At 46.6% G+C, this 18,975-nt stretch overlaps 1 protein-coding gene across 1 annotated transcript in view; it reads right to left on the minus strand.

The window, feature by feature from the left end:
* The window catches only part of LOC144931718 (intermembrane lipid transfer protein VPS13B-like), a 301,466-nt gene that overhangs the window by 68,607 nt on the left and 213,884 nt on the right, over positions 1 to 18,975 (minus strand). The window contains 3 exon segments of the mRNA XM_078855932.1: positions 3,111 to 3,254; positions 4,860 to 4,986; positions 8,372 to 8,578. Coding sequence (XP_078712058.1) covers positions 3,111 to 3,254; positions 4,860 to 4,986; positions 8,372 to 8,578 — 478 coding nt within the window.

Consider the following 18,975-nt stretch of genomic DNA (forward strand, 5'->3'; position numbering starts at 1 on the left):
AATTTAAATTAATAAAAGTAAAATAAAACAAATTAAAAAATTCACGACGTTTCGGAAGCAACACAAGCCTCCGAAACGTCGTGATTTTTTTAATTTGTTTTATTTTACTTTTATTAATTTAAATTTTTTTACCTACGTGACTTTACCGAAAAAACCTAAGAGTATGAATCCTTGCAGTCACGAAAGCTTCAAATCTAGAATTTTTAAAGGATGTTAGGGCAATTATATTCGGACAAATGCAACGATATCAAGAATGGCAAGTTTGATTAATATTTATACATGCCACACTTGCTGTTGTGAATATCACTGTCTTCATATAAATAAACTTGCACTAAAATCCTATGGTGATATTATAGCTTTATGCAATGTGACATTACCTAAAAATATAATGCAGGCTAAACTCAACTTCACAATCATGTAACTAGCCACCAATTATGTACAGAAATCTGAACACACGTAATTCTATTATTGAAGTAACATCTACAAGAAAAGCATTTTAGCGAGTATCTGTAAAGTTGTGTAATTATTTGCCTGAGCAAAACCATATTGTTCCAAGTCATACGTTTTAAAAACTAATTATCTGTGCCAACACTGCCAGTAGTTCTTGGACAAAAAAAATGGCTTTAAAAAATAGAATTAAACGCTATTACTTGTACGCCTGATTAAAAGTGAAAATTCTCCTATCTGCCACCTCAATTCCCGAGCAAAAATGTTGGAGTGAATTCAACGTCAACCTATGCGAATTTCTCACAAGCTTCGCTTGCTCGGGCAGTGTATATATAAAAAAAAAATGGATGCAAATATAAATAAGAAGAAGATATCTCTCCTGACGGCGAGCTTTGCTCGCACATTTATTGTTGCAACGAAGAGATGCCAGGCGGCTGGCTTTGCCGCTGAGGTGTAAACTTATTTTTCAGAAGCGACCTGGCCACAAAATGATAGCTCATCAAAAGTGGTTTAGAGTCATGTGGAAATTTATAGCGGCAACATAATCTACATAATCCCGGAAAAAGAGAGGTGTGTACATTCCGGCGATCAAGCGTTAGATTTCGATTTAAAGGTTTCGTGACTGCAGGGATTCATCTTCTTGGTTCTTTCGGTAAAGTCACGTAGAATGGAAATAAAAAATATATATATTTATTCTAACGCTTCTTGGTTCTTTCGGTAAAGTCACGTAGAATGGAAATAAAGAAAATATATATTTATTTTATTATTTCCATTCTACGTGACTTTACCGAAAGAACCAAGAAGCGTTAGATTGTTACTCCTTAGTCAAGTGAATAATGAAACTTCCAACACCTTAGACGTTTACACACGCCGTCAGAAAGCGGCGCGCTTGAGTTTTGCGTGCCTGCATGCAGTCTGCCTCGCTATTTGCGAGCGTTAGAGCTGCCTATGAAATTAGTAGAATGTAAACAAAGTTTGTGTTTTTACGATTTTCCTCAGGACGACTTGTCCAGTTGCAATCACAATGCGGTAATTACGCGATTTATTATTCAACGGTAAAATTGCTATGCAAATGTTACGTTTCAAAATTATGGAAAATTGTATGTAATTATGTGATGTGCAATGTTCGTTTAAACATATAATTAGCATTCGTGAATCATTAAAAGTGATTTCCCCACTCAAACAAGCTGAGGTAGTGCTCATCTTCTGTTTACAGGTCATAGAGAAGAGTTGGTAAACTCCACATTCCTATGGTTGGGGCGAGTCTTATCTGGATTAATAAAGGATCTAAAACGTCTCCATGTGGATGATTGGCATGATAACATGGAGAGAACACAGCGCATTTTATGCAGGTTTCCAAAGTCTTAGAGCATGTTGGAACACGTTAACATCAATCCCAAGCACATTCCTAGAAATATATAAATATTTCGCCAATTGAAATAAAAGTTAAATTACAAAATACAATTTGCCAGCTGCACACTTCAATTATTCACTTACGCACGTGCAGTTTACATTGAAAACCTGCAATTTAACGTACAGAAAATGGACTTGACGTCGAATCATGAGCGGGGCGCACTGCAGGTTTCCACCTCAATACATCCCGCAGATAAACTTGGATCACGGGAAAGAATTCCCGTCCTGCGAGGCCGACGGCGTTGAGCGATGTGCTCAATCCGTCCGCTGCACCCCCCCCCCCAACCCCGCCAGAGAACCGAGCGCGTGACAGCCGCCGAACTATGATGTGGCGAAGAGGCTCTCGCAGAAACGTGCACACCAAGTATGAATGTTCCCTTGTGCAAGCAAAGACCCCCCTTCATTTCCCTCTACCGTGCTCGCCCACCGCGTCCCCATAAAAAGCGAGCAATGGGCTTTTCCGGCCGGTACCACTCTCGTCCCGACTCCTGTTGGCACTCGGCGGAGCATTGCGGCACGGCTTCCCACCTGCCTCCCCCCCACTCTGGAGCCTCTGTGCCAATTGCGACGGGGGGTAGGGGTCGTGGGTGGAGGGGGTTCAGGGGAAAGGTGGCAGTGCGAACGCGACGCTGACAACACGTGCCGAGGCCCTCCCCCGCCCCCCTCACTGCACGCGAGTGAAGGCGACGGACACACAAAGAAAACGCAAAGTTCCGGCGCTGTTCTCGCGACGATGCCAACGGCAGTGCGGCCGGGTTGGCAGGGAAAACGAAGGTCCAGAATCGGGTGGAGGAACAGCCCTGGATGGGCGGGCAATGTTGGGGGTCACTCGCCCGGTAACGGACAGTGTTGGTTTTAAGGCGCCCCGAAACACTTCAACGTGCTTGAACGCTACGTACGGTGTTTTACCCGAATTTACTGTTCTCAAGAATGGGTAAATGCATTTTTTTTTCAAATAAAGGAGAGTGATGTTTTTTGGGTGAATTGTTTTTATCATCGGTCTTTTTACTTCAAAATAAAATGTATTTGAAAGGCATGACATATAGCAAACTAAGCGGTTCTGGTTTGTCAGCTTAGAAGTGAGCTGGGCTAGATGGTGGTGGGGTCGGCAACACGAACAGAAAAATTGTCCGATGTTACGTGAAGAACAACACCGCTCGACATTCGCCCAGTTTCACGCACGTCACGTACTCGGTTTCCAACCGCACCTCGCAATTAGCTACAAAAGAGCCTGCGAGTATGATTCCCACCTGCACGTCTTCTTGCGAGGCAGGAAAGGAAGTCAAGTTCTCCTCGGCCAAGTGCTGCATCAGTTGAAGCTGAGCGAGGCTGAGGAAGAAGTCGAGGCTGGAGGTGACGTTGACCTCCAGCGAGTGTCCACACACCAACACCTCCTGCACACACACGTACACACGCACACACGTACACACACACACACACGTACACATGCACACACGCACGCGCAAACCCCAACATGCAACATTGCACCTCTGCGCCTCTGAGTGCTCACCAATAGCCAGAGCCGCTTTCATCTTGTAAACAACAATAACAACAAATATTCTCCCCCCCTAAGGCCTGAACAGACTTTTGGGGCAAGTGCTGTTAGACACAATATTGTAAACTAAACTATTTTTATTTTACCAGGTCAGGCCCACTGAGCTAAATAGCTCTTTTTCAGAAGGGACCTGGACACAATTCATAGCTCAATGAAGTGGCTTTTCACGTGGAAATTTATAGCAGCCAAACACTCTAAATGCATTTTTGTCAATGTGGAGTGAAAAACGCGGAGGACCCAGAGAAAAATCCACACGACCACGGTGAGAGATACACGCAAACTTCAAATATACAGGCATCGTCAGGGTCGGGATCGAACCCACGACTTCCTGCATACCAGGCGAGGTTGTTGAGATCTTGCCACCATGACGAGATGTAACAATGCATCGATTCGCCGACTGAACTGGATTCTCTCGCTCACAGTACGCGCGTAGAAGTGTGCATTGTAGAATTGTTCGCTCGTGTTGTTTTGCTAATTGTAACTGAATTACGGACAAAGGTCGGAATGTTTTAAGCTTAAAGCTCCAGAAGTAACGGTCAATCGGGGGTGACCAATTCACCAAATATCAGCACAAAAAATCCTCCCTTTGCAAAATGCAAGATTGTTGAGGGTTTATTTTGAGAGGCTGTGACCTGACCTGGAGAGCAGGCAAAACACAGTAAACGTCGCAATTTCTTGGTTGTGATTACTCACGGCGGACACCTGTGGACAGATGACTGGTTTACAATATTTTTCAAATCATCATCATCATACCACCACTACTCCTGGGCCGATGAACAAATTGCCCAGAAGGTACGCCACCTCATCAAATCTCAGAAACTAAGCAGGATTTGAGTCTGGACGGTGCTTGGATGGGTGACCACTGTGCATATAACAGACCTTGTAGGCTGCTGCGGGGGCTACGTCATCAACAGGCCATGGAGTCAATCAAAGGGCTGTTACATCTTACGTATTTTGATTAGCTGAACACCTTTTGGCTGTACGTATGAATGTTGAACTTCTTTCGCACCGTACATAGGTGCGGGTAATGGACACCCAAACTAAACACACACGGCAGCTGTATCATCGTCACACCACCATTGACGCACTTAAGAAGGTCGTTTGTCCACGTGTCATTCCGCTTTTACAAGTCGACGACAAAGTGCAGAGGATTTGGCTGCTATACATTTCCACTTCGTTGAGCTTTCATTCGTGACCGGGTCAGTTCTGACAAAAGAGCTACGTAGCTCAGTGGGCCTTACCTGGGAATATTAAAAATTTGTTAATTGTACTCGGCGGGTGAGGCCACTCCCCATGTACTCGTTCGCCTTCCTGCGCGCCACGGCCATGGCGGGCAAACACCAAAACCCCTCAACGATGGTCGCCGGGGGCTTTTCACGATCGCCGTGACAACGAAGGCACCATCCCGATCAGCGCGACGGGGTTGGGAGCATCCCGCAATTACCTCCGTGTGACCGAGCTCTCCGCCCATATTCTTGACGAACACGACGGCGGGGGCGGCCGTCACCCTGATGCCGAAGTCGGTGAGGAGCGGCGTGAGGATGGCCCTCCGCTCTGGCTGCCTCCGCAGGCTGCAAGGATACCAAACGCACGGCACGGAAGGGAGCCATTGTAACAAAAGTCCCCCCCCAGCTCGTAACAATTGCCATGTTGCACTCGGGGAGTGGAGCCGAACGCACATTTTCCCCAATTTTCGGGCATGTTTAGTTTGGCAACGGCGCTGGGGGATGTCGGTCATGGAGCTAAATTGCGAGCAGGAGCTAATGCCGCGGCTGATAAGGTTTTGCTTTTCAAGTTATGCAATGTAAGGCACCGCCGTGATAGTTTTCCTTTGCTCTTAAGATGACAAATTGCACACCAGTGACTTCTCAAACATAAGCCCTGCACGGCCACGGAGACTTCCGCAAAAATATTTACAAACTAAAGTGAATACTGCAATTTCTCAAAAGAAGGCAAGTCATTCGTTGAAAACTGTGCATCCCTGACTTGAACCAGACACTGCCTTCGGGCAAGAAGAACTATATTTCAGAGAGGATTTATTTGAGCAGACCCATTTTATACACTTAAAAAACACAATTCTGTAATGTGAAAAATGCAACGACATAAAAAGAGGGCAGCTGAGCACTCGTGACAGCTCCGGTTAGGTACGGTGCAGGCCACTATTTTATAGGCACGAGTAAATTACTGCCCGCTCTATAAAGTCTCAATTGAAAACGACCCGGGACTCGAGATGGGAGGAGATGAAAGCATTCCGGTTCGAGGAGCAGCTGTGCAGCAACCGACACAAGCAACGACTCCCACAGAGCCGACTCGACTACCAGAACCGCCGCAGACTGCAGGGGAGCTGCGTGCGGGAGGGCGAGAGGTGGAGGGAGGAGAGAAGCAGAGAGCGTGGTGGTTGGGCATTTTTGAAACCCAAGGGGGCTCAGGAAATGTGCTGTCAAGGAAAGCAAGCGACTAGAGAAACCCACAATGATGGGAGCGTTTCTCAGATTTGGACTCGGTGAGCTACGGGGCGTCCGCTTGCTGACTCGGTACGGGCAAGGCTAGCGGCGACCTTAATACCTCGCTACCGGCGGTCGTCGTAGGAAGGTGCCTGGCAAAAACAAACGTTCCCAACATCTGGTTGTTCGCTGCTGCCAGTTAGTGCCCAGTACTGTGTTCCGTCTCTTGGAAAAGGCTGACCACAGCAGGAATTGGAATGAGGTCATTTTCACTATCTGCCTGCACAGCGTGCATTTGCATTAAACATGATTAATATAATCGCTGTTTTTTATTCTGCGTCTCTTCTTCTTCTTCTAAGCCAGAAGTCCCCATTAGTGCATGGGGTCGGCTGATCATATTTTCTTTAACCCAGAATTGATATTCAGTTTGCCTAAGTAGTCGCATCCACTGTCCTTACATAGACTTACAGACAGACCCAGACTCACGTGGGTTTTCGTGATCCATATGCAATATATATTGCATGGGGTCAACTTTTCAGATTTCCTTACTTCACGCACTTATATTCTGTGCCCCTTCTCGCCTCCTACCTAGTGTCCTCATCTCATTCCATTGTCATTACGGTTATGAAAACTGTCGATTGGTCAATTTTCGTGAAAACCGGTGTGGTAAGAATAAAAAAAACTACTCGCAAATCACTTGATTGGTTACATAGACATGTAAGCAACACCGCACCGCTACTGCCAAAAAACACCCGCAGACTACGATCGTCTGTGAATTGTGGTGCCTTCTCCATAGCCTCATGCTTTAAGAATTGAAAAAACATAAACATGTACCATAGATAGTCTATATATATTCTCTTTCTCATTGTGTAGTGGTTTCACTGGAGGCACACACTTCACTGGGAGGCAACGCGTTAATTTCTCGACCCCAACTGGGCACTTACATAAACCACAACGGGTTAAACTAGACCCTAACAGGGTAACTAGATTACAGCGGGGTACTAGACCACAACGAGGTCACTACATAACTGGGTCAGTCAGTTCTCAGACTGCCTGACCCACGACGCTGAACGTGACGAGCGAAGACCCAAGATTGAAGAGCGGAGAAGTGTAGTAGGGCGGGTCCCATTCCTGTAGACGGCAGAGGTCGCAGCCGGGTACCTGATACCCGTACCCTACCTGATACCCGGCTACCCGTACGCGGCCGGGTACGGGTAGCCGTTTGCAACCGTGGTGCGGCCGGGTACGGGTACGGGTACGGGTAGGCCGTGAGTCACTGGTGAGTAACCGTTTATCACTCATTTCGGGTAGGGTACGGGTACGGGTAGGGAACGGGTAACCGTACCCGGCCAGGTACGGGTACCCGGCCAGGTACGGGTACGGGTACCCATTTGCGACCCTGGTGCGGCCGGGTATGGGTATGGGTAAGGAATCAAAACCCGTTTGCGACCTCTGGTAGACGGCCACCCTCGGCTCTCAGGGTCCCCTTCTTATCCTCTGAGCGTGGCCTCCCCTGCCCTTGGCCCCGCCTCCTTCTCGATCTTCCCGGAAGGCTGTTGATCCACGCCACCTGTCACATCCTCCCTACCCCCTTTCTAACGTTCACCGGTACCCCCAGGGCCCCCTTTCCATGCCGTAACATACCCTGGTGCCAGCGAGAAGCTTCAACACTTCCAGCTCCACTTTCTTATCAGTAATTCTATTGTTTGTTGCGGTTGTACCCAAATCAAGAGCCGAAAGTAGCTGGCGCTAAATGCCGTCGTGATTCCATTAACGTCGCTACAATACTCTTAAATAAGCGCACAACTTTATCTGTGATGAACGCTGCACTTTCCGTCGTTTTCATGCAGGGGGCGCTGCAAACCTACGTGCCCCTGCATGAACGACGGAGGCGCAGGGACAGACGCTCGATTACATGGAATCTATTTGCAGACGGCGGTCTTCTCGCACGGCCAGCAGCTCTGTGTCGCCTTATCTCGATCCCGCAAACCCAAACAGGTGAAAGTCCGCGTCGAACCGAACCCCCAACAAGGCCATCTAATTAACGCCGAGAGAAATTTCACACGAAATGTCGTTTTCAATTAAGTCTTCCAGATGTAAAATGAAATAAGCGTTTACTGACGAAATAAAATTATCTAATCGAAAACATAATACAATTCAAAGATTTTTCATTTTAAAACTTCAAAACAGAGCATCGGGTGCTTGCGTGAATGTGTTGTTCGTGTGTAATTTTGTTGTGACTTTCCTGGCTGAAAGCCGTAAATGGTTGTGACTTTACCGAAAAAACTAAGTATGAATCCTTGCAGTCACGAAAGCTTCAAATCTAGAAGTTGTATAGAATGTTCTATTTTAACTTTTAAGTACCAATGCTTTGAGTGGCAGATTTGCGGCAGAAAGGCACCTGCACCGGTGTGTCGGTAAAAGAATAAAATTGACTTGACGAACGTACTAGTGATTTCAATTGACCGGCCCTCCCCTAGCCAAATGGTTGCGACCGCTGTCGTGAACCCACCCGCTGGCCGTGTTCCACTCCAGGGCTGGGTTCTGCGAGCCCCTCTCGTCATCGGGCGTGCCGTGGCCGCTCCTCTCTCCGCCCCGGTCGGGCCGCAGCTGAGCCCAGCAGCCCGTGCTCACGTTGATGGCCTGCAGCTCCACCTGGTACTGCCGGTCCTCCACCTCCGAGCCGGGCTCCCGCAGGATGCCCAGGTTCAGCGCTCGTCTGGCAGGAACACAAAGCAAAAGATACAAGACGACGCCACGTATCCGACCGTCACCTATCCGCCCTGACCAGTTAATCGGGAAGCCATTTCACCTTTTATATATCGAGGTAAATGTTGTGTAAATCCAAATCCACCTTGACCGTGGCTCCTTCCACACGCAGCTTCAAAAGATGCACTCCAGCTTAAACACGTCATGAATCTAAATTGGATTATTCTGCATTTTGTCACAGAGGGTTAACACGATTTTCCTTCCAATTGCTTGCTGATAAAAACAAAAAATTGGTAAGAACTGAAATTATAGTGAAAGGTTGTTTGGAGAATGTCGATGGAGCGGTATGTGCACTCGTGATGTGGACCTGGTCACCGGGGTTCGATTCCGAGTCACAGCTAATCACAGCGAGTGATATCTCAAATGCTTCACCAACCTGCAAAAACCCCTGCGGTTGACGTCACATGGGGTGTCCGACATTCAGCAGTGAATTGACATATCGCTGTAAATTGTTTATTATTACTATCGTATACAAAGACAAAGATCCCTCCGTGTAGCCTTAACAGTCCGTTGGGGCAAGTGCTGCTAGCGAGCACCTATGAAGGCTGGCACGGCACACGAGGGAGGTGGGTGGCCAGCACCACACGTTGCACCAGGCACTCATTTGAGGCTGAGTCGAGCTAGGCAAGGCCCAGGCCCGGTCCAGGTAATCGTCACTAGCGTTGGCCGTGAGCGGGAATCGAATTCGGGTCGCCGGCCTCGTAGCGCAGCGCGCCATAACCGCTGCGCCACCGCTCCTCGTATGGATACACTCACGTCACCAACACCCCTCTTTTCATCTCACTTTCTGAGAAGCACCCATGGCTCGGCACGGTCAGGCAGAGAAGAGCGCGCGCACGTGCCCCCTAGGTTTACCCAGTGTGCCTGACCTCAGCTGAGGCACCCCCTGCTTTCACGATCCCTGGATACTTGACAGCAGGACCTCACACAGCTCCCAGTTGCCATAACAAGCAAATGTCCCAAGATCACGGTCTCCAAGGGAGTGCATGGGACTGCGTGTGATTTATAAATGTAATCAATTGTCAAAAAATATTCTCCACTGCCCAGGCCAACAACGGTAAATCAGCGGAATTGGTCGTGGGAGCATCATAAGCGGCGCTTTTCTGCTGATAAAGCCGGGCAGACACTGTCTCGTGCCGCATGGGTGCGGCCGCACTTTCAGAGCTAGGCTCCACGATGGTCCGCAAAATGCGATTTACGACGCGGGTCAATCTACTATAAATCCCGTTACAAAATAAACACGAAGAATTAAACCTCCCCCCCCCCTCCGTCCTCGCGCGTCGGTTCCAAAAAGGTTGGGAGAAAAACATGGAAAAGTTCCACCCCAAGGCAAAAGGCCACGATCGGCAAACGGAGAGATGGAGAGAAGAGGGAGGGGGGGGGCTGTAATTCACGACGCAGACCCAACCACAAAGAACATAAAGAACAGAGAATGATAGGGGGGGGGAGGCGGGGAATACAATCAGAGCATGTGTCAAATGTAAAGCCTCAAGCACCAGAGAGATTTCAAGAATTACAATTACCGTAGAATTGTAATGTTGCTCTCTGCAATGTGCAGCATCTGCAGTGCTGGTTAGTTTCAATTCCTGGTCATGACATTTAAACTGCATCCACTGGCGGGCATCGCCATCATCACCGATGACCAATCCGCTGCCAGATTGGTCACCATCTCGCATGGTCATACGATGCGGTTAACCATTTAGCACCTGCACACAAGCTGATTTCATCACTCCATATCCACAAAGTTCATTCTCCTGGGCACGTTCCCACCTTTGGCTCCCACTCTGTTGTTATTGCTTGCCCACCAGCCACCATTCCGTCTAGAGATGTGTCTTACTCAGGCACACTTAGTTTTCTTTACAGTCAAAATTGCAGATGTAATCCAAGCATATTCCGTAAGCTCCTCTTTCTGTCTCACACTGACAAATAAATTGGCAGAAAACGTCACAAGTGCTCAAAATAAGCATGGAGAGATGCACGCTTGGAACTACACTGCTCATAAGCGTCACGAAAATAAACACCTATACGCCTATACGCTGTCCCAAGAACCACACAATGTATTGCGGAGCTACAAAATGAAGAGGGAGATTATCATTTGGAGGGAACAATAGCCACGAAGTGGCTCTAGGGTGGAGAACCTCCGATTAGCACGGTTAGCTACGTACGGTGCGAAAGAAGTTGAACATTTCATCCACACAACTCAACACCTCAACTTTGCAAATGGAATCTGGTCACGTGAATTCCTATAAACCCTGAGAGATGACAAGAATTAAAATGAGGATTTTAAATGTACTGCAGAATATACAGTAAATGCAACCACTGGTATATATATGTATAAAATGTACGTAGAAATAATACGCGCACGTACCATACTCAACCAATGTGGCCATCTGCATTGAGAATTAATAGTAAAAAAAACTAAGACCTAAAACCTGATCTTCCAGGACAAAAGAGCATGGGTTTTATTTTTAGCTGACCAATGTTTATTAATGCAGTTGTTTGTGTGGGCAACGGGTAGCCTCGGGGCGAAGGTTGGGAAGGCATCAAGGTAAAACCGTGGATTGGCGTTAGCAACATATGGAAAACATTTGGAAAATTAAGTCCTAGGGGACGTTGGTTATGTTGAAAAATAGAACTGCTTTGCATTAGAGGAACATTTGATAAACTAGGTTAGGCTACTGTGCCCCTTCTGGTCATTCTCACTTGTTCTGTGGCATGCGTTTAATTTGGCTCAAAGCACTCCAGAAACACAAAAATGCCACACTCCTATTTATATAATGCCATTTTTTGGTGTACGCGTGTGTGTGTGTAGACATCAAAACACCAGCATCGTAACCGTGTGGGTCTGGCACAAAACGGCAAGTGATTTTTAGATTTTTTTTTGTGCAAAAAAAGCCTTTGGTAGAATATTTAAAGAATGAAAATGCTGACAACACGTCAAAAGAATGCGTAAATAATATATAGCGCTGTTGAAGTAAATCTAAGTGAAAAATCTTTTTTAAACTGGCCTCTACGAATAAAATTTCAGGCGCGTAAGATGAATTTCTTACACATCAAATATGGTTGTTTTTTAAATACCAGACTGGTCACTTCAAAAAGGGTTAAAATAATAGTCTGAAGTAATTTGGATAAGAAGCTGGGCCCAGGAGTCTTTGACATATACCATACTGTAAAAATAATGAGTGCTTGGGAAAAAAAACCGAGCCAAATAATGGGTTCGTTGTACAGTTAACATTAAGCTTAGGTGCATTTTTCAAAGACATGCCAGATTGCAGGGTTGTAAGTAGCTGAAACAATGCTCGACACAATTACTTTAATTTTATTATCCATTTATGCTTCTACCAATTCCTTATTTTTTCCAGATCCAAAACCACTTTTTTGCCAGGGGGGGGATAGGGGGGAGTTCGAGGGGGTGGGAGGGGGGGGAAGTAAGCCCTGGAAAAACTAGTCACACAACTGGCCAAGCCACAATATTGAAGATTTACACTGGCGACTTAAGAAGCTAACCGAAGGATTTTGCTAGACACGTTTTCCGTATCTGCAAACATGCACGTTGAACGAACGCAGAGTCCTTCTTTAGAACCGTAACGCTGTGACTTCTTATATCCCTCCACTTCACACGCACACAATATTAGCATTTGAGTGATACCTTACGGTTTAAATTTTAAGCAAAAAAACAATATTCTTGGTTCTTTCGGTAAAGTCACGTAGAAAGGAAATAATAAAATAAGAAAAATAAAACATAAAAAAATATACATTTTATTTCTATTTTATTATGTTTCAAAAAAATGTCCCTTCTACGTGACTTTACCGAAAGAACCAAGAATATGAATCCCTGCAGTCACGAAAGCTTTAAATCGAAACAAAAAAACATTCTTAAAATAGAAATGTTAAACATTTAAGTGCACTGCATACGAACAATTACAAATTGCTCTACTCAATATTATTGTTAAATACCTTTTTATCACACATTTCTTTGCATGAACTAAAAACAATTTTTTATTTGATTCAGGAGGAACCACAACCATTTATTTTATTCAGCTACAGGGCAATATTGCCAGCGATGGAGTTATGGGCCCGTATCCTGTACACGTGATATCTCATTATCTAATGCGGGCACAGAATACAAGTGGTTACGTTTGGTGCTGAACACAAACAGCATTTAGCGTTCTGCTTCAAAACCGTGATCCACACATTTGCATATGTATGTTGAATTTCTTTCGCACCGTGCGTAGCCAGTCGTGCTAACCGGAGGAGTGGTTATCCGCCAAATGTTTTAGTTGAACAAATTAAGCAATCGAAAATAATGTACATGCCATTGTCAATCCCATCCCAGGTTTTGTTTGATCGTACTGGCCATTGCTAGTTGGTGAAGGAGTCTTTTCCAGTACTATTCTTAGGTTTTTTTCGTGACTTCACCGAAAAAACCTAAGAATATGAATCCTTGCAGTCACGAAAGCTTCAAATCTAGAATTTCCCAGTACTGGTTTAGATATCACTCACCACTAACGTTGAGCCGTGGCCCGGGAATTGGACTCAGCTCACCGGGGTTCATAGCGTAATGAGCCTACCACCACGCTACTCTTCTGCTCCTCAACAATGTAATGACAAAGATTTAATAAACTAACGGTTTGTGAATTAATTCACACATGTAAATATTGTGATTTTATAATGCTAGCAGTCACTACATGACATCATGTGTCACACACACACACACTCGCATATCTGGCAATGCGTACCTTACAAATGGAAACATTTACATTCTTTCTAGCTTTCGCTCGCTCTGTTTTCATTATTCACTCACAAACTCTTAAAGGGGAGTTGATGCGTAATCTTGAGACTTCACAATATTTACATTCAATGCAGCGTCCTCATTAAGAGGTGCAACCGCCCTCATTTTACGTAAAAAAAAAACTAAAATTGAGAAGCGCTGCCCTTTGCAATTGCTTTCTGCTCGTGGAAGAGCCCTCCATTCCTCTTCCACACTGCCCGGACGTCTCGCGAGATGCGGCAGGAAGCCCACACTTTGCCCCCATCGCACGCGACCTGCCGATCGACCGAACCATTAAAACACATTAATTACGACAGAGGCGCGATGGAATTAAGAAACTTTGCCCACTCGTTCGGCTGCCGCGCCGGGAGATTATTGGATCAATCTGGCCGACCTCTGCATTACAAGGCTCGGGTGGCACAGAGGCAAGTGGACTTTTGAAAATAAAAAAAAACTGTCCCATTGTTACAGCTGCCATGCTGAGAATGAAACTGGTGACTGGCGACCACTGCATTGTGAGTGGAGTGCGCGAACCATTGCGCCACGGCTGCATTCCTCGTTTATACACGAGGGTGCAATCTACAAATTAACAGTGGGCAATAATGGGCATGCGCACGCGTGTGTATGTACGTATATATGTTGGGGAGCGGCAGTGTAGCGGTTAGCGTGCTGCGCTACGAACCTGGCGACCCGGGTTCAATTCCTACTCACGGCCAACACTAGTAATGATTATCTGAACCGGTCCTGGGCCACCCCTAGATCGACTCAGCGTCAAATAAGTACCTTGTGCGATGTATAAACATCGCTTGTGTGCTGTGCCGGCCTTCATAGGTGCTCGCTAACAGCTATACGGGGAATCTTTTTCTTTACATATGCGAATGTGCAGGTGTACGCGTGATATCCACGGCACCTTCAGAAGCCCACAAGAAATGTCAGCGAGCATGTGAGCATGTGCGCAGGCGCTCGCTCTGCGCAGCACGCGACTCTTCAGTTTTCCCGCAGAGACGGGGCAGCAGGTGAATTGGATGCAAGCACCGCCGCCGTACGACAGCCCGTCACGCCGCGACTCTAGAATTGAATTAAACGCAGGAAGCGAGTGAATGGCGACTGTGGAACTGCTGAAGCGGCTGAAGTAAAAAATAAAAGTTTAACCCCCACGCACAATCTGCACGTGACGCCGTGCGCACCCGAGGCAGGCCCTCTTACTCCGGGCCATCAGGGGGGTCGGCGGATACAACCGGGTAGCACGGTGACAACAAATTAAAAGTCTTCGGCAGACACACCGACAGGCAAGACGATCCGACGCTAAATTCTAGCACGTCCCACGACGACAAGGCAGCGAGCCAACACAGAGTCGCAGCGCTCTCACTTTCAGCCGCGATGTGACAGGCCGCCGCGCGCTTCCCGTGCACACAGAGGCCACAAGGTGTAACGTGACACTGATTGAGCTCAAACTACAATACCAAGAGGTGAATTATAATAATGCGGAAAAAATTGCGGGCCTTTTAATATGCAGTTGCATTCATATTCCCGGCAAGGGAAAAAAAATATTTATAGCTTTGTTTTGCTGAACTAACATTTTTAAAAGCTCAATATCACATATACGTATGATGTGCACTGCCTATTCACCGCACAAATGCGTATTTGAAATAGTACGCTACTTGAATACACATACACACAAATGCCTGTACTTAAAATTATTTATAATAAATACACGTGGTTTTGTACGTCTGCCTAATTACAATAATGAAATTGTAATGATTAGAAGAATAAACAAAAACAGATGAATTGAAAATAACCGCTAAATATTCAGAAGTAACAAATTTATCTTGTGAATGTGCAATAAATTGAATGCATATACATACGTGCGAGTACATTCCATAGAACACAAATCACTGGAAGCTACTTTAATTACGTTTCAGTTTTGAAAGCTTATAAAGTGCCAAAGAGAAGACAGATGCCCTGTATAGCCTTGACAGACTTTTGGAGCGAATGCTTTAAGCGATCACCTGTAGAGGACGGGACGGCACGGCCCACGAGGGAGTGGGTGGCCAGCACCACACCCTTTGTCTCCCAAGTGGCGATGTTTACACACCGCACCAGGTACTCTACGGGAGGCCCAGGACCGGTTCAGATAATCGTCACTGGTGTTGGCCCTGAGCGGGAATCGAACTCATGTTGCCTGGTTTCGTAGCGCAGCGTGCTAACCGCTACATCGCCACGCCCAACTACAGACACACATGCGCACACACACACACGTATGTAGACACAGAGACACACAAAACGCACGCAGGATCCAGGTCGTCCCATTCCCAGCCCGAGGAGTCAATTTACACACATCTTGGCACAGGCCGCACATACTGCGACGCAACACGTTCACACACAATTACACACCAAGTACGCTCTTAGCGCAAGGGCCTGGCAATCTGCTTTTGGAAAGTCGCATTTCTTGGAAAAGGGGTCGTCAACTGCAGCCCGACCGCAGGAACCCAAAAAAAAATTCCAACTTTAATCCACGTGCAGTGATTCCCTGCCACGGTCCAGGTGAAACGCAATGGGCGAGCCGTTTTCATCCGCGGCCGGCGCTCGTGCATCTGGCTTGTCATGCGAGCGCGCATTTCGACTTTAGCCCTCCCAGATCGAGAGGAGGGTTGCCACCCGTCCTGGTTTTTTCCAGGATCGTACTCTTTTCGAGGTAGCTGTCCCGGGAATACTGCAAGGCTCTCCGCCGACCTCCCCGCCCGGCCGGGGACATTAAACATATCACAGCGTCGGTTGCGTTAGCATACACCATGCACAGTAGGAAGCCACTGGAGCAATGCACTTTTAAATCTCGATTGAAAATACATTTTCTGTTGAACTGATGTTTGCGTTGAGTCCGTTGTCTGTCCCCCGCACCTCTGATCAGCACGGTTCGCTACGTACGGCGCCAAAGAAGTCCAACGTACGTACAAGACAATGCGTTTACATGCAGCCCTCCCATTCTTTGAGATCTCGTGAGTTATTCTTCTTCTTTCCGTGACACGTCCTCAGTTTGCCGCACCACCAAGAGAGTGGGCAAGACTATCCGGGAGCTGCACACCACCAAGCCCCATCGCCCCATCATCTCCCGCCTCGGGCGGCTTACGCAGAAGTGGCGCGGATTTTGCTTTCTTTTTTTCCTCCTCCTTTCGAAGGAGGGAGGCAGGCAGGGGGGGGGGGTGGAGGAGGTGTGCAGCGAGGTGTGGCGCTGGGCGCTCGCCGAGGACAAAGGCGGCACACATGGAGTGGCGGCGGCTGCGAGTGGGTTTGAGGGCCTTCCCTCCCAGAGGGGCCCTTTCCCTTCCTCCACAGGCTGCCTCCGCTCATTAACGCTCATCTCTGGCGTCGCCAGAGTCGGGCGTTCGCTCGGTGACAGCGCTGTTTTGTTTCTTGTTGGGGTTTTTTTTTTGTAATAGTGGTGTTTTTATAACCGACTCGTCTACCGAGCGGCAATCATGTGATTTTTCATGCTCGGAACACCTGAATAAACCTCAAGCCTCAAGTTAAATTTCATTCACTTGTGGCTATTAATAGAATTGACTCCTATGCTGTAATTCTCTCTCCTTTCTCGTGCACATCACAAAAAAGGTGGGCCGATTTGGCCTCCAGAATGGCGTGGTTTGCAACGAGTTTGCATCTAGAGGACTGTCATTCATATCACGACACGCTTGAGTGGTCCACGTTTTGTGAAGTGACATTATTGGTACAACAAGCGATGTTTTTTCGTGAAAATAAGACACATTTTAAATGTTGCACCTGCCACTGAGCAATGCCAGATTGCGTGAAAGAAAAGTTAACAATTGTTTGAAAACACGTGTTCCTGAATGTTCGGTTAAAATGTTTTGCAAATGAAGGTGAAACAATTCATACTCTTTGGTTCTTTCGGTAAAGTCACGTAGATGAAAAATAAAAATAATAATAAAAAGAATCAAATGAAAATATCTCAATTTAGTTATTTTCATTTTAGTTATTTTCATTTTATTAATTTAGTTATTATCATTTTATTATTTTTATTTTTCATCTACTTTAGCGAAAGAACCAAAGAGTATAGATCCTTGCAGTCACGAAAACTTCAAATGTAGAATGAAACAATTAAATCAAATGAGAAGATTGTTTTAACTCCAGTAGATGGCGTGACTTTACTGTTTAAATTAAAATTATAAAAAGGTTTAAACTATGTCATTCCATCTATGTTTTGTTTGTTGCGAGAAATCATACTCCGACTTACAGGTCATGGAATACCCCTATCATTTACAACTCAACAAGTGGCTCTCAAACGCATGCCTTACATTTTAAGTCAACAAAATTCTTCCAACTTGATTTTATCACTGCGAAAATTTAGATATTATTTTTTTATCACTTCGGGAATTTTCCAGTGAGCAGCAGCTGAAACACCAGCTCCTAGCCACGCTCCTGGTGCAGTCTTATTTAGCTAATGACCCAATCGCAAAACAAAAACTGCGCCCGATCTCATCAGATCCTGGAAGTAAAACAGAGCGAGGTTGGTGAATGCTTGCGAAAAGTGCCCACCAGGGCTTGCCAGGCGTTGCAGTAGTGGGGACCGGTGAAGTGGCTAAGAGATGGCAGGGCTGAGTGTCACTCCAATTCATATGTCAATTTACTGGGGTTACCCACCCACCCGACCAGGCCAAACAAACACTCATTAACACGTTATATACACACACACTTATTAACACAGTTATTATTAACACGGTATAGACCCTCTTGTAAAATCTTCTCGAGTGTCGGTTTTCCTGAATAAAGAATTGCCGTCATCCATATCGTCGCCATTATTCATGCAGCCGCGTTGCGTCACACTGGCGGCGTCTTCAAGTGAAATTTCCCCTTCGCGGGCCGCGTTAACTCTGCCTGCTGTGATCTTATCATTCATCCCTGGCACATATGTGTGCGACACGGACGGCCGACTTTCACGACTCCAACGTTCCCGCATCCCACTCCACCACCCACCGTCTCTTCGCGGGACCGGCGGACGTCACGTCCTCCGTTCCCAGAAGCAGCGGCAGCAGCAGCAGCAGCGGCCGCCGCAGCGTGAGGCCTCGGATGTGTCATCCCATCGCCGCAGGAAGCGAGGGCGGGAATTTTTTATCCGAGCGTCCACCGTGCGATCGTCTCGAGCCAAATCAAAGCAAAGCCAATGCACTGACCGTTTGTCCAACGCAAACTCGCGCTGCGTGCATCGCGAAAGCAAACTATTGCCCAACAAGCGCGACTGCTTGATTTTGTTATAGTTGGCCCTCCCCATAGGAGCTGTTTGTTATTACACCGTGTTGTGTTTGAATTTTCGAGCTGTCGTTCACGTCTACCAGAAATGTACAAAAAATGGACTGTGAGTGTAGCATTCGGTTACATGACTAACCACGTAGCTCTCGTTGGTTGCAATATCACAGTGTGCTGGGAGGAAAACATCCTCGTGGAGGCTCCTTGAATATTTTGCGTGCACACGCAATGTAGAATATTTTCTCTATCCCCTCTGCGATTGCGTTTGCCGGTTGCTTCAGGAAATGAACGGGGCAAGGGAATTCCGAATTCGGTCT

This window comes from Lampetra fluviatilis, chromosome 4 (assembly GCF_964198595.1).
Source record: "Lampetra fluviatilis chromosome 4, kcLamFluv1.1, whole genome shotgun sequence".
Lineage (NCBI taxonomy): Eukaryota > Metazoa > Chordata > Hyperoartia > Petromyzontiformes > Petromyzontidae > Lampetra > Lampetra fluviatilis.